At 38.9% G+C, this 15,550-nt stretch overlaps 2 protein-coding genes across 2 annotated transcripts; one reads left to right on the forward strand and one right to left on the reverse strand.

Annotated features, from left to right (window-relative positions):
• Window positions 1-17: 17 nt before the first annotated feature.
• cfap276 (cilia and flagella associated protein 276) lies at window positions 18-2,280 on the forward strand. The gene is made up of 5 exons (XM_074682308.1): window positions 18-201; window positions 1,567-1,683; window positions 1,770-1,885; window positions 1,992-2,091; window positions 2,223-2,280. Exons 1-4 carry the CDS (start codon window positions 127-129, stop codon window positions 2,077-2,079), a joined length of 396 nt encoding a protein of 131 aa, XP_074538409.1. The 5' UTR covers window positions 18-126; the 3' UTR covers window positions 2,080-2,091; window positions 2,223-2,280.
• A 626-nt stretch (window positions 2,281-2,906) lies between these two features.
• Window positions 2,907-15,252, reverse strand: smc5 (structural maintenance of chromosomes 5). The gene is made up of 24 exons (XM_074682470.1): window positions 15,002-15,252; window positions 14,198-14,339; window positions 13,948-14,000; window positions 13,603-13,765; window positions 13,163-13,297; window positions 12,763-12,903; window positions 12,498-12,659; window positions 12,294-12,365; window positions 11,619-11,874; window positions 11,285-11,439; window positions 8,159-8,272; window positions 7,788-7,882; window positions 7,314-7,446; window positions 6,847-7,020; window positions 6,566-6,735; window positions 6,336-6,459; window positions 5,983-6,105; window positions 5,752-5,877; window positions 5,523-5,618; window positions 5,175-5,279; window positions 4,908-5,027; window positions 4,497-4,676; window positions 4,156-4,251; window positions 2,907-3,277 (listed from the first exon to the last, which is right to left on the reverse strand). The coding sequence occupies exons 1-24, from the start codon at window positions 15,151-15,153 to the stop codon at window positions 3,143-3,145; spliced, it is 3,222 nt and encodes a 1,073-aa protein (XP_074538571.1). The 5' UTR covers window positions 15,154-15,252; the 3' UTR covers window positions 2,907-3,142.
• Window positions 15,253-15,550: the final 298 nt, after the last annotated feature.

Genomic DNA, 15,550 nt, shown 5'->3' on the forward strand with positions numbered 1-15,550 from the left:
CTAAGAAACCAGGTTGTGACCTCCAGCAAAGTTTTTGCTGGGCTTTAAACGAGAACAACAACATTTACAAAAAAGCGGACATAGTTTCTTTTTGTCCGTAAAAGTTAACCTTTTTTTTTTTTAAATATGTCGAGTCGGGATCCCCTCCCCTCTCTTAAGTTTGAGAATGACCTGACTCTGAGCGGCTACAAGCCAAAGCAGGTGAGTTTCTCTATGATTACCGTTTGTTTGACAGTAACTTGTGTAACCTGTAAGTCGTTATATACCAAGCAGATGTATTTCAGGATAGCATAAGGTTGAAGGAACATTTTATGCGAACAACTAGTGCAGGGGTCTGCAACCTGCGGCTCCTTGACTCCTTTGCAGTGGCTCCTTGTATTCCACATTTTTTAATGATTTTGCAAATTTTTGATTTTTTTTTTATTATAAAAATCCCTCTTTTATTGCAATTTTAGAAAGTTTTTACAAAGTTTTGAAATTGCATTATTTAGGTTTTTTTTTTGCAAATTTATGACATTTCATCAATTTTTTTTAAATTTTGCACATTTTTTAAATTCATTTCTTATTTTGCAAATTTTTTTTTTCAATTTCCAAATTTTGCAAAATTTTTAAAATCTATGACACTACAAATTCCTTTTTTCCTTAGATTTGCAAATTTATTAAAGAATAAATCAAATAAATTAAATGCATAAATTGATAAAAATAAAAAACTAAGAAATCACAAGTACAAATTTATTAACAATAAAACTTCTTGTTTAGATAATTATTCACCTGATTGTACACTTTTTTTTGTCTTAATTCGAAGATAAAGTAGATTTTGCGGCTCCCGAATGACTTTCATGAGCTGAGGCAAAACAGCTCTTTTGAAAGTAAAGGTTGCAGACCCCTGATCTAGTGGGTGCATCATTCTGTGGGGGGCCCTCAGTGGCAGGAGTTTTCCCACAGGGACGCTGGAGCTGAATTCATTTCTCTGTCCAACATTATCTGTACATTTATTAAGTTGGTTTGTTGCTATAAATGTGACTTTAGTGCTACAAATAAGGATTGGGGGATCAGAGATTATAAAGATATTTAAATAAAGTTCTACTTAAATATTTCTACTTACTTTCAATTGTGATCCATTCAGTCTGGTTTCAAAGACTTAATTTTTCCCCAAAGTGCTTAAAGGAAAACCCTGCCACATGCAGGCATTAATCTGAACAAGTCAAGCTTTTAAAACAAAGTCGGTGTAATCATACTCAAGTTACTATTACCAGCTAACTGGCTATATTCCACTCAAAGTACCCTAAACTTTTAAATAGTACTTAGTGTTTTTATCTAAAGCAATACTCTAGTGCCATGTTTGAGCTCAGTCATCATTTTCATTACACATATAATTACTTGTGCAATCCAATTTAATTTAGCTATGTAATTAAAAGTCTATTAACTTATTAAAGTGAACATTGAGGGTGAATAACATCAAATAATACTTAGCAGCATTAATCTGTCAACCAAGCCTGTCACAACAGTCAATTATGCTGTCACTTCTTTGTAAATCTTGTTATATTTTGTCCTCCAACTGTGCAGAGAAGGACATATGACAAACCAACACACATCGCACAAACCGAGGAGCCATGGAGTCGTCTTTATGACACAGCCACAGTGGCCAGCACCAGACAGAGCCGAGTGTATTATGAGCGCCAGGTAACAATAAGGAAGCATAAAACCCCATAACAAAACATTTCAGGATACCTAATTACCATAAATGCACTATGTTTTGTTTACCTCAGGGTCCAATGGACAGCTTGGATTTCCAGCTGAAGTCTATCTACGATCACCACAAAGACGTCTTCTGGAAAAAGAATCAGATGTTGTACCAGAATGAGACTTTCTCTAAGGACCAGAAGTGGGTGTTTTCTAGCCTGGAAGAAAATCATTATCGCGCTATAAATGGCTTCTCCTTGGGCTGTAGTAATTTAATACATATACTTTTTTAAATTCATAATTTACAGGAAACAGGACCTCCTAAAAAAAGACCAAGAGAATAACATAAGGATGTGGGTTGATCCACAGAGGAGCTCAGTGTACAGCATCAAATGAAGCACAGATGAGGTATTGATGTATTGTGATCCTGTGGCAATGCAGAAAATAACTGTTAGAACTGGAGACTTTAAGTGACACAAACCTCACTAGATGTGAACCAAATGTTGACACAAATCTTTTTCTTTTTTTTTCCTCAACAGGTATTTTCAAACATGGGCACCAGCCAGAAGAAAAGTCTTAACAACATCAACATGAAGCTTTCTCCATCGCTGTCTCATCAATAAATGATTTCATTCTGTGCTTCTTTGATCTACTTGTATTATTATTATTTTTTTTTTTATAAAAAATGTTTACTGTAAAGTGATCCGCCTAAAATAATGAGGTTATAAATGTAAACAATAGAACACGAGAAAATGGTTTGCATGGTGTGGTATAAATATAGTTAATCTAACAAAGATATTTAAGAAAGTTTTCTATTCAATGCAACTTTGCTAATTATACACAAAACTGCTTTCAAGATGCCAAAGTATCATGCTTAAATAAAACACATATGCGCTTTTTTTCAGAAATTCTAAAAAAAAAAAATCTAAAACGTTTTTTTTGGCATAGAAAATTAATGTTATGTATTTATTTTGTCCATACAAGTCCTGAGGGTTTTTTTTTGTAGAAACTTTAGTTTAAACTCTATTAACATTAAATTAAAGCAAAACTTAGCAGGTGCCAGTTATGAGGTAGGTTCATCAATTTAAACATAAACCATTAGCTCAGTAAAAGAATATTTATTTGAACATACCATACCAACACAAGCATTTGAACAGTTCAGTGAAAGTTAAAACATTCAAACGTTTTCATTTAAAAACAAGAGGAAAAAAAATGCTCTGATAACTAAATCATGCCTCAGGAAAATTCTATACACTTGTTTTATGAATGTTGAACATTTGGCTCTTGACAGTCTTTAAAAGAGAAACTAAGACATTTTCTCTCCAATAATTAGAAAGCCTTTATCTCTCTGAAAAAAAAAGAAAATATTTAAATTAACTGATCGACATTAATATTTATTGACATGGAATAAAACTGGGTTCAGGGAAAACAGGTGGGCCTGGGGGAATCACTGCTGTATTCACTGCTTTGATTTTCTTTTGAGACAACGCCTGATGAGAGCCTTCTCGTCCCATTTGCTGGGGGGAAGCATGTGGGGGCCGTTGTGGACACAAAGAACAGTCATCTCCTCTGCGTACTGAAGGTTCTGCAGGAGCTGAAGATCAACATGACCCAAGTTTAGCAAACACTCATACACTCACATGCTCCAACAAATTTAGGCAGATCAAACATTTCAAGCCAGGAATAACATTTTGTTTTTATTTTCATTATTCTTTTTAAAAAATATCTACATGTGTGATTTGAGTCGACAAATGGATATAAAACCAGTTGTTGAGTTGTTCCCCCCGCCCACTAGAAATAAATAGCTCTTGATTCTTTAAATGCTGCTTTGTAACGTTATGTTACCTGGTGTGCTTTCAATATGATTTCGTTTTTATAAGTCACGTAGAACAGAAGATTCTGATCATACTTGTTTTTCTGCCGCTAACTATATCTTTGGGTGCTTCAAATAGGATGTGTTTTGGCTATGCCATGGAACAGCTTGATTTTCATTTTTGTGAGATCTAGACAACTGGGGGCTCGTTGAATTTTTGCCATGAGCCACGTAGATCTCTGCCAAATTAGACAAATATATTGTTAAGAAAGAATGTTTCCTGAAAAGACTTCCCCTTGACTTATACCTTAACACCTGAAAGAATTCTCTGATATTAATAAAAATGTACATTTATCATCCATAATTCATTTAATTACAGATAAAATGACATCAGGTTGGGAAAGATATGAATCTGCGTGATCTCTGCTTCTCTTTCACTCTCTGAATCAACAGATTTTAGTGTTCAGCCACATCCTTTACACTTATAGACCTGAAGCTCCGACAGAAATGTGGCAAAAAAGTAGGACAACTAGATTAAGTATTTTAGTAATTGTGTGTCATATGATACAGAGCCACCTGGTGGAAACACAGCTTTAGTCTGTCAGTCTCCAGTGCCTCAAACCCACAATTCTCACTCATCACAGGACACACACACTTACTTTGGGTGTTATTAAGAAGTACTGCGATGTCGTCTCTTTGCAAGCTGTGCGGACCACAATATCGAAAACTCTTCTCTCATTTACAGGATCCATACCCTGCTCAAAGGACAGAAACAGTCTCAGTCACATCGACCTTAGCAGGCGGGAGACTGGTAACATTTTAAATTGGGTACTTTTTACCTTGTACGCTGGGAAAATTTTAAACATTGGATTCTCAAACATTAGAATAGAATATGATATAATAGAAGAATATGAAAGGATAAAAGAATAACAAATGGAATAGAAAATATTTTTTTTTTGTTGTGTCACCAAGTGTGTGTTTGTGTGTGTAAGAACATTACCTGGTTGATCTCATCCACTACTCTGAAGGGGCATCGGTTGAGCTCCTGCAGGGCCATCAGGTAGAGCATTGTGGAGACGCTGCGCTCTCCTCCGCTCTGGTGGTGGGCTGTTAGCTCATGGAGCTGAGTGCTGCTGTGAAACTTCACACGAATCCTGATGCCATACTTATCGTACTCCTCCTGTGATGTCAGGAAGAAATTATTTGTTGGGATAATAAAAGTGTTTTTTGCTCTTAAAATTAAAAATCTAGCAGAGTTTGTCATTGCTGGTTAGAACATCACTTTTGCACTTAAACAAATACTGGTGATAGCTTGAAAGACTAAGACTTGTGATCTTACACTATTTAACAGACATGCACACTGGCATCATCCTTAAATCCTGAAAAGTCAGAGGAATAAAAAAATATCTACCTCGTTTTCTGAGTGCAGATCAACCTCTCCTGCACACTGCATGTGGCGAAAGAAATCACTGAACTTGGCATTAATCTGTTCTACGAGCTGCTTCAGTGGTTCCAGCCAGCGCTCCTTTGCCTGTCATACAGACACAAGAAAAATTTCAGGACTGTTTATAGGACTACAGAGGATGGTCATGTTACATACAATAAAAAATAAAATCCAACCGAACCCTCTTTATTCATAAAAATCTCAGATGAATGACTGCAGTGATGTATCATATACCTCTGATATATTCTGTCGATAAGCGTCCAGGTTGCTTTTCTTTTCTGCCATCTCTTTCTCCAGATTTTTAATCTCTTGCTCTCTCTTGTTGTATTCATCAACCACCTTCAAAACAAATACATAACGCAAGAAACATTTACACCCAGAAGGTAAGAGTTCACTAAAATAAGACGCACAAACAACAATAAAGTTACCTATAATAAAGCGCCATCTTTGGTGTGATAACAGAATAGAAACCGAGCCCCACCATAAAACTTTTTAATGTCTTAACTACAGACGACACATAGCATTCTCACACTGGTAAGACAGCAAGAAATATAAAACCCTTGGCTGACCATGAGCACTTACACTTTCACTGAGGCCAGTGAAGCACTCTGCTCTGGAGCGCTCTTCGTTCAGCATGGCATCAATCTCATCCAGTGTGTCTGGCAGCTTGCTGAAAGCCTGCGCAAACACAAGGAAAATATCACGGTATAACAGCAACTGGACCCCATAGGAAGAAGAATATTTGTGACAAAGGTAGCAGGGGTGTGTCGTGTCATCAAGTAGTATGACATGCAGTGTAGTCATCACTAACATTACGCAGGTCTGCAGGTAAAGACTCATCAGCTTGCATCCTGCAGATGGACTTAGCTGTCCTAAGTAGGCCTTTGCACTGTTCGGTCAGTTGAACCTTCCTCTGCTCCAGATGGCCGCATTTTTGCTGCAAGAACCCATGGATGGTCAGTGTTTGACAGATACAGAGCACATGGCAGATGATGAAACCATATGATATTGTAGACACTCAAAGTAGGTGTGAAACACTTACATCTGTGGTCTTGAGATCAGAGGCGCCTTCTCTGCAGTCGTGCTCAAGTTTGTTCTTTTCAGCTGTGAGTCCCACCGTTTCCAGAGCCAAGTACACCTTCTCTATATTCAGCTGGGCTCTTAGCTAGAGACAACAGAGACACAAGGACAACAGTGAGGTGGTAAGACACTTATTGACATAGAGATAGCCAAAGATAAGCTAAGGGCCTGATCCTGAACAAGATATCAAGTGGTGCATGACACAGAACAAGCACCAATGATCATGTGTTTCAGATTCTTAAAAGAGGATTCTGTACAGAGAGCTGAGCACTCATATAGAAAGAGAGAAAAAGAAATGGTTCTATTCATTCATACCTTCATTTGGGCCACCATCACCTTCACTATGTCCATCTTTTGGGAATTGACAGCTTCAATTTTCTCTTTGGTGTCCTCTTCAATTTTTTTCAGGTCAATAACATTGTTCTCCATCTGTCTTAGACTAAACACATAGAAGTTGGAGTTGGACCAGTTCATGCACAATTTCATCAACCAAACTGCCATTTCTCTACAGAAACACTTAACCAATGTAACCAATATAGACTGACCTGTCCTGTTTGGTGCTGATTTTCTGTTCCAGCTGTCTCTTTTTACCCTTCAGCTCAGACAGCTGCTTTTTCTCTGCCAATAACTCGTTGTCCTGCCGATCCAGCGCGGCAGCTTCCTTCTGAAGGGCTTGCAATCGCTGATCAATTTCTTTTATTTTGGACTCACAGTCCTGGCAGTAGAAGAAGAAAACTGTCAAACTATCACTACAGTTGAACTCCAAAAACAATTACTCTGACATATTGAACTGGATCAAGGTAAAAGATGAGGAGCCCCTGCCTACCTTCTTCTGCTGCTCCAGCTTTCGTTTCTCTTCAGCGTCCACTGTGATGGAGAGGTACTGGGAGGGGTGTATCGCAGAGTTACTGGTGCTGATCTTGTTGGAATAAAAGGACCTCTTCAATGTGTATCTCTCCTCTGTTGTATACAACACTCTGAGGTAGGGCTCCTCTATCACCTGTAAAAAGAAAAATGGCCAAGCCTGGGGTTAGGTTGTCGGTATCATTTATAAAAACTTCATCTGGAATATATTAAGTGAATCACTCAAAATCCCAAACTATAATATTAGTTCTTAAAACCCCAGTGACACCCTGGGAAATATGTAAAGACCAATGTGCAGCTGTCAAAAACAACTTAGCAGACTTGTACAACAAGTAAAATGAAGTCAGACAGAATGAAATGCATTATTAATCAAACATAAATCTAATATTTTTTTTATTATTCTAAAAACATCTTTGAAGAAGAGCATACCGTTTTAATCATGGCTTTAGTCTGATCATTGCCTACAGGGACGTCGTGCACCCTGTACTGTTGACAGAGGTAACTCATCACCTCATCCGGTGCGTCAAAAGTCTCCCGCAGGTAGGTGAAGAAACCAAAGCGCCTACATAGAGATGACATGTAGAAACAAGAGCATGCTGATCGAACACTTCTATTCAAATGTACTCAAAGAAGCTAAAGGGGCTGTGAGGACTTGCTTTTTGAACAACAAAAAGTAGTGTTTAAAAGAAGATCAAATCTCCTATTATAAGCTTCAAACCAAATCCATACCTTTGTAAGGGTCTTGTTTTCAAGACAGTGGGGGCAAGTGCTCATGGGAAATGGAGTCTTTACCCCAGAAAAACTCTAGCTTTTTAAACTCTTCCACACAGTCCCTTCAAGTTAAATAAACACAGTATTTTTTTCATTGTCATTAAGCCTTGGACTAAATCAAATTTTTCTCACCTCAGAGACTCAATATTTCTGGATGGTTCACGCCCCGAGCATGACTCTTCAGGAGCAGAAATGGCGTTCACCTTCAAGTTCTTTTTGTCTCGGACCTGAACGTCAGAACAGATTGAAACATAAAAAATGCAGATCCACACGAAGTAAGGATTTATTTACAGAACTTTTCATCAGGAGGCTTTTAATGCTCCAGACAAGACCTTATATGATGATCAGATTTATCAACAGAATTTCCTCCAGTCCCAACAGTAAATGTGCTGTGATAGCTAACTTATTAACTTGTTTTAATTTTTTGCTTTTCTTCCATTTTTTAAACAAGGTGTTCAAAAAATAAATAAATAAAACGAGTCAAAAATTCTGGATGTCTGTACCTCAGCCATAAACCTCTCCATGTCATCTTTTCTCTGGAAAACAAACGCCCGTAGATCATGGAAGGCGATGTGGTTCTCCACGTACTTAGCAAAGCGGTGCTCCTTCACATTAATCTGAGGATCGAGAAAAGAATCAGCTGCCAGATTTGCAACAGAGATCAAAACAGCATCCAAATCACATTGTGGACAGCTGTCAAACCAGAAGAGCTTCTGCAGTGTTAAGAATATTTTTCTCACTTTGCTTGAAGCCTCATTTATAGTTTGAGTAATCTAGAACATGGACAAAGAGTATGTTTGCACAAAAACATGGCGTACGCTCTTGTTCACAGCAAAGTTCAGATGTATCAAGAGTGAATGACCGTGTATATATGCGGCGCCTCACGCCAACTTCATGGATGGCATACATACGTTTCTACATCTATTGATTCTTTGGCAGCACATAGAGGTGATGCTGGGAAACAGTTAACACAACTAACACACACACACACACACACACACACACACACACACAAAGCTTGTGACTTGCCGTTTTTTGCTGGTGAAATTAAAGCTAAAGATCAATCTTTTTTTCTTAACTTGTTAAGCTTTTATGCCTTAAAGAGGACAATGAATAGAGCAGCAAACAGCGCAAGAGCAGGAATTCACATGCGGGTGAGAGGCCACAGGCTGGATTTCAACCCAGGCCGCCTGCTTGACGGCAAGAGTGCAATCTAGACCTCTAGACCAGTGTTTCTCAAATTTTTTCAGACCAAGGACCACTTATCCACCCAGAAAACTCTTGCGGACCACCATGGGATAAATAGCCCCAGAACAACACCCCAGAGAACAAACTCATATACTATAAACTCCAATCATACATGTTACAACTTGCTATGGCTGCAACTAAAAATTGTTTTGAAAATGGATTATACGCAAATTATTTTTACGATTAAAATTATATATTTTATTTCTTTAATTCCCTCTATTCAGAACAAGTTTTTTTCAAAATAACAGTGACTAGAGTAAAAAAGTGCACTTAGTCCCTAATTGTTTTTTTTTTTTTTTTTTTTCTTAGAATGATGGAGAAATTGGACCATAAAATGTGAGTATAACTACATTACTGACACATTATTCCAAAATACTTAAAATTTCCAGTATTTAAATACTTAAGTGCTTAGATTAAATTAAATTACTCAACACTTATATGAACCAATTTCTGTAGATTTTATTAATTTGCATAGTAACCGAACAACTTGCACCCCCATCCCCTCTTTTTTCTTGAATGTTCCATTAAAAAAAAACAATTTCCTCATGGTCTTTGCGGACCACAATTTGAGAAACACTGCTCCAGCCCATCTACGCTCCAGCTAAAGATCTTTCAAACAAGCCACTGATCGTCTCTGTGTGCAAAGTCCTCATGTTAATAACCCCATGCGTAAAGTGGGAAATGTCTTAAGCAGCCTTTTCCATAATGCACATCTGCACTCACACACACTCTCCTACTCACTCCCCTTGTGTTTAAAACTGATGCTGGGGGACAGCGTGCCAAAAAGCACATTTTCAGTAAGTAGCACCTCCAATTCACCTTTCATGAAATTCTTCTTCTTTTCATCTCACTCATTCTTTTTTTCAGTTTCAGCGTAGAGAGGATATTCTCAGGTGCAGAGTTCACTTACATTACAAATTACGTATTAAAATTGGGTCGTGGACAAGGAGCAAACGCTTCAGGATGACATTGGCGGGCAATGTGTGTGCCTTAAAGGGATAGTTCGGATTTTTTGACATGAACCTGTATGGCATCCTCATCTATAGTTATGTACATCAGCGCTGTCTTACCCCTGTCAGCGTCCTGTGACCCGAGATCTGGTGCGGTTTTGGTCTAGACGAAAGTAGTCCGGCAACATGGCTGGGGTCACGAAAATAAAGCGTTTTCCTCTCAAAACAAATTGTGTTCAAAAGAGTGATAAATTTGCATCACAAAACTGCAAAACGGAAAAAAGTCAGACTCCGTTATTGATTGGCGCTACTTTCTGGTGCGTATCACTGCGCCGAGACGATCACAGTCATGTCGCTCCTTGAGCCACAGCTGGAGTCGTGAAAGAGAGAGAGAGTGACAGACAAATGGTGGAGTGCTACTGCTGCCACGAATGGAACCTCATCATGCCACAGATGCAAGACCTTTCAATTGATGAGGAGGCCAGCGTTGCAGCTTCTGTCTGCATCACAAACGATAATGACTTCCCTGCACTACTGAATGAGGGTATCTTACAGAGCTTTTTTCACGTATCTAGGTACGTGAAAAAAGCAGTAGCACTCCACCTCTTTCGGCATAACTTCATACTTCTGACAAGTGCACCACCATTTGTCTGTCACTCTCTCTCTTTTTCACGGCTCCAGCTGTGGCTCCAGGAGCGACATGACTGTGATCGTCTCTCTCTCCACCTGTTCTAACTCCATCTGACGAATTTCGGCATCAGTATATTTGGGTTCATAAAGATATCCCCTTGGCTCTGTGCTAAATGTAATGTCATCTTCATCAGGGTCGTAGTCAGACATGTTATCGTTAACTTTTTTAAGTTGTTATGACGGTGACAACACACGCCGGTCAGCTGGATGCATCGTGCGACGCAGTGATACGCACCAGAAAGTAGTGCCAATCGATAACGGAGTCTGACTTTTTTCCGGTTTGCAGTTTTGTGATGCAAATTTATCACTCTTTTGAACACAATATGTTTTGAGAGGAAAAACGCTTTATTTTCGTGACCCCAGCCATGTTGCCGGACTACTTTCGTCTAGACCAAAACCGCACCAGATCTCGGGTCACAGGACGCTGACAGGGGTAAGACAGCGCTGATGTACATTAGAATGGCTAGTGTTACTGTGCCCTAAGAATCTTAATGGGTTTATCATGAGCAGTATTTGTCTATAGCTGTACCTATTTAACATAAACATTTTCTTTACTAACAACAGTGTTGTAGCTTCTGTTGTTCAGAAGCTTATATACAGCTATGACTTCAGGGTGTCATCGGTGTGATTGATGATAAATACAATAATTAAAACATATATAAATATTTGTCCACATTTTAGTTTTGAGTTATTTTAGGTTCAGCTGGACTTAAGAATTCCTCACGTTTGACAGTAACTCACCACCAGCATCATCGGCTCATGGACATTTCCACTGAACAGTTTTTTGTTTTCCCGGAGCCACTGGAGGGCAGTGTGTGTGTCTCTGTGTCGGCTTCGGAGCTTCTCTTCTTTGGCATTCATCATGTTGTTCATGTCATTGAGCTTCTTCTCCAACACTGGGGATTGAAAAACACAAACAAGCCCTTAGTAACCCCTGTTCTGTATTCTGACTCTGAACAGTCTCTTTTGTGTCTTTGACTCATACTTTAAATATGTATTAGAGTATGTGAGCAGCTTTATGCCAATAGAACAATCTCTGTTAATGTAATCTCTTAAGTTTTTGTGAAAGTCTCACTTCTGGCCTCAGCGCGGAGGTTGTCCTTCTCCCTGCGCAGGTCAGACTTCTCCAGTTCAATCTTGGATCTCTCAACTTGAATGCGCCTCAGCTCAGAGTTGACTTCATTGATTCGTGGTGTCACATCTGGTTGGTCTGCAATCTTGGCAAGTTCTGCCTTCATGTCCTCAATGGTCCGTTTGGTGTTGCTGATTCGCTTTTGGTGGTCTTCCTCTTCTGTCTGCTTCAGTCTCTGATTTTGTTTAATATCATCTATCTGTTCATGAAAAAACAGAACGATTTATCACTTGCTGTGGGAAACACCTTGAAGAACAAAACAAACTCTACTAAGACAGGCGTGTATTACTCATATTAAAAGAAAACTGTATGAGCATCTTTGTGAAAATATATGTTACCTTCTCCTCCTTGTTAGATACAAAGCTTGGAACACATTATTGTTAAATCAGCTCAAATCTGTTACATTTTCTTTAAGATCTTAAAAAAAGCTAAAGTCGAAGTTTCTCATTAACTGCAAGTGGCCTGCACATGTATGCTTCGTGTCATGTTCATTCACAAGCCACTACTTGAAACACTAACTGTAACAACAAATTCTGCTCTTGTTTTTTGTTGTGACTATAATAAAGTGTTATTGGTTTTTAGGGCTGCAGAGATGAACCAAGAGAAAGTAAGTCTCACCTCTTTGTGCTTTCGTTCCAGCAGATCTTGTTTCTGTTTGCACTTCAGAGAGGCTTCTTTAATAGCAGCTGTCTAAAAGCAAAAAGGTAAATGGGTACCTTCATAAAAGGACAGCAAACATTTATAATTATATACATTTACAGATAAGTAGTATGATATCTCTCCTTTTTGCTGTCAAACTTGTTGGATTGAAAATACTTTCACCTTGGCCTTTAATTGGGCCTCAGCAGGCTTCAGCTGGTTGTCAATGAGCTGGATCTTCTTCAGCATGGGTGCCTGGGCCTGCCTCAGGCCAGAGAGATGCTTTTTGGCCTCTTCTCGCTCCTTTTTCACACCCTCAAGCTCCTTACGGGTGGTCTCGTACTCCTGTTACCAGACAAGAAGAGTCAGAATAACACAGATTGCACACAGATTCAGTATCTGCCTGGAAACATGCTGTGTTTATCTGTTCCCCACTCTTTCCACTTACCACCCATGGTTTCTTCTTCTCTAACAACTCAATCACGTCGAGATGTCTCTTCCTTTCGTAGTACCTGTTCATGTCATGTTTGTTCCTCTCATTCCTCTGCTTGGCTTTCTCCAGGAAACTAACCTTCTCGTTTACAATATTCTGAAGAGAATCGAGATACAGATAATGCTGTAAGTCAAAAATTGGCTCTTTGGTTTTCAGTGCTGCTTAAACAGAGACAAATGGAGCAAATACCTTCAAAAGCACTTTAATTAGTTCTTTAAAAGACATTAATCCTCCTTCAAAGCATTCAAATAAAACGTCCTAAATTGTAAGTGATGCTTGAATTTTAAACTATTAAAAAAACAAGTAGTGCAAGCCACAGTTCAGGACAGTATGTCAAAATACATTACATATTTACCTCTAGTTCTCGCTCTTTGTTTCGAAAGTTTTTGAGCTCACAGTGGTACCCGTACATCTCTGGTGGTCCCACTGACTTCTCTGTTGCCTCAAGCAACTCAATTTTGGACATCTTGGCAAACTCCCCAACTTTTTCCTGTGAGGACAAACAGACCACATCAACTGAGAAGAGGACAAGAGGGAGGAAAGTCCTTCAAGATGCATAACAATCAGGCCTCAACTGCTTGAGCTGAGGTGTTGTGTAAACAAATAACATGGTTGTATGTCCTCCACATCTTAACACAAAAATACAAGTTTGAAATCTAAGTTTAAATTATAATATTCACATATGATCTTGAGATGGGTGAAAATGTAACCATCTCTGCCTTGCAAATGTAATGTCAGCCTCATCTTTATTTCTCTGAGCGTCTGAAGCCCTACAGTGCAGTGACACATACATACCTGAGGCAGAAATTGGCAGAGGTTGCTGACTTGAATCTGTAGACCCCTGACCTCCTCTTCAACTGCTTTCTGGTTGCAGTGTTTTCCATTCAGCATCCACAAAGACTGATTGTTCTCCACATGGATCTCCCTGTTGATCACTACATTACCACCTCTTTTGTACCTGAAATAATGAAAAGAGTTAAAATCCTTAAACTAAGCCTAAACGGTTCATCAGCAAGATTATTATTCTATATGTGCCAATGGATTAAGCTCATTTTAGAAAAAGTGCCACAAAATTGTATCCCATTATTCCTATATAAAGAGTAACATCATCTGTGTGTATTTTCAAAGTTTACAACTTACAGTTCAATCTCAATTGAGCCTTTGGAACATCCCCGTTTTACATAGAGCCCAACCTGACAAAAAAACAAAACAAAAACAATTGTGTTCATTCAAATAAAAAAAGATCTTCTTAACTAACTGCACAAGACTTTGCAGGACTTTGTCACTTCATGCTGCTGCTTTTGGCTCTAATCATCATTTTTTCAAAAGCACCCTATCAAGTTAATAGCTACCGGTAATCTACCTATAGTTGTGTTTCACACAAGTTTACCTTATCACCTCGGCCCAGGATAGCAGTTTTCCCTGCCAGACCAAGACAGATGGCACAGACAATACTAGACTTGCCAGTTCCATTGGCCCCGATGATCATGTTCAGATTGGGTCCTGGGTACACCACAGAGTGATCATAGGTCCTGTCAGAGCACCAGAGAGATGTACCATTTTTAAAAAGTGATTTATGGCAAAGTGTCGACACCTGGTAAAACATCACTATCTGTTCTCATATTTCATGAATAAGAATATCATTGCTAAAAAGTACATTAAAGGTTATGAAGACTACCAGATGAGAAGAAAAACAAGTTTCACATCTACAATCAAAACAGAACAAACTGAAGGGAGTGCTGAAGAAATGAGTGTTGATAAGCTGTAGTTTACACACGGTGTAACTGATGAATTGACACCTGGATGTATTCATGTTTAGGTCTAACCCATACAATAGGCCACCGGGGGTTGTTGTCCTCAAGTCCACTGGACTGAATTTATTCTGTCCATCATGACCTGACTCGACCTTTCCTTTCGATCATTTATCTAGAAGCAATGTTATTTACTTTAAACCTGACAACATATCCTTTCCTCGAGTCATGAGTTCTCTGTATTTAAATGACAGCTCTTGAAGACATGGCCAGGATCCTGAATGAGGTGGATTTAGTTAACAGAGTAGATACAGAGTGCTAATCGCTTAGCCTTTCAGCAATCAACAGGGATGGTCATATCGATCCTAGTTGGCAGCCGTTAAGTTTCGGTTTGCAGCCAGTTGTCTGGTCTGACGTTGGCAGCTGGTAAAGCGGTAACTTACAGGAAGTTTTTCATGGTGAGGCGAAGTATGGAGCCCTCTACATATCGACCGTGTCCTTCAATGGCATTCTCACTGTCCGAATCATTGCTAGTACACGTTTGTGAGCTGCTGCTTGCATAACTAATACGCTTTCTTTTGCCGGATTCTGCCATCGTGGATGAACGTCTAAAACGGCTAAAAGAACATGCATCTGTCTGCTAGTCTTCCTCGCGCGCTTCGCACAGAGAATGCTGAGAGCTGGTTGGACAGACAGGGTCACGTGTATACACAAAGCCTGACGTCACATTGGAAGTTACTGTGATTATCGCGAGACTAGGTATATGTTTTTCACATAAGCTTAAAATTAACTTGCAGCTCTTGGGATACCGTTTTGTCGCAATAGCCATTCAGTGACTATATTTCTCCGTCACGCTTCTTTTAAATTAGACCTGACAATTCAGGTTATATGTGTAAATCAAGTTAAAAAACATACAAATTTTTCAGAACGAAATATAGCTTCTACAGGGAGCTTCCTTTTGAAGTTTTAGCAACCTTTTCTAATGTTAGTAA

The sequence above is a fragment of the Halichoeres trimaculatus genome, unplaced genomic scaffold, assembly GCF_033239565.1.
Source record: "Halichoeres trimaculatus isolate MK-OKI-2021-1 unplaced genomic scaffold, fHalTri1.1 fHalTri1_scaffold_11, whole genome shotgun sequence".
In the NCBI taxonomy this organism is placed as follows: domain Eukaryota; kingdom Metazoa; phylum Chordata; class Actinopteri; order Labriformes; family Labridae; genus Halichoeres; species Halichoeres trimaculatus.

Excerpts from the sequence above, each read along its gene's own strand:
- cfap276 (XM_074682308.1), top strand. The coding sequence starts at position 127 with ATGTCGAGTCGGGATCCCCTCCCCTCTCTTAAGTTTGAGAATGACCTG. Across the intron at positions 202-1,566 it reads GCGGCTACAAGCCAAAGCAG|AGAAGGACATATGACAAACC; the intron begins GTGAGTTTCTCT and ends CCAACTGTGCAG. Across the intron at positions 1,886-1,991 it reads ACTTTCTCTAAGGACCAGAA|GAAACAGGACCTCCTAAAAA; the intron begins GTGGGTGTTTTC and ends CATAATTTACAG.
- smc5 (XM_074682470.1), bottom strand. The coding sequence starts at position 15,153 with ATGGCAGAATCCGGCAAAAGAAAGCGTATTAGTTATGCAAGCAGCAGC. Across the intron at positions 12,904-13,162 it reads ACAAAGAGCGAGAACTAGAG|AATATTGTAAACGAGAAGGT; the intron begins GTAAATATGTAA and ends GATTCTCTTCAG. Across the intron at positions 5,619-5,751 it reads TACCTGCAGACCTGCGTAAT|GCTTTCAGCAAGCTGCCAGA; the intron begins GTTAGTGATGAC and ends GTGTTTGCGCAG.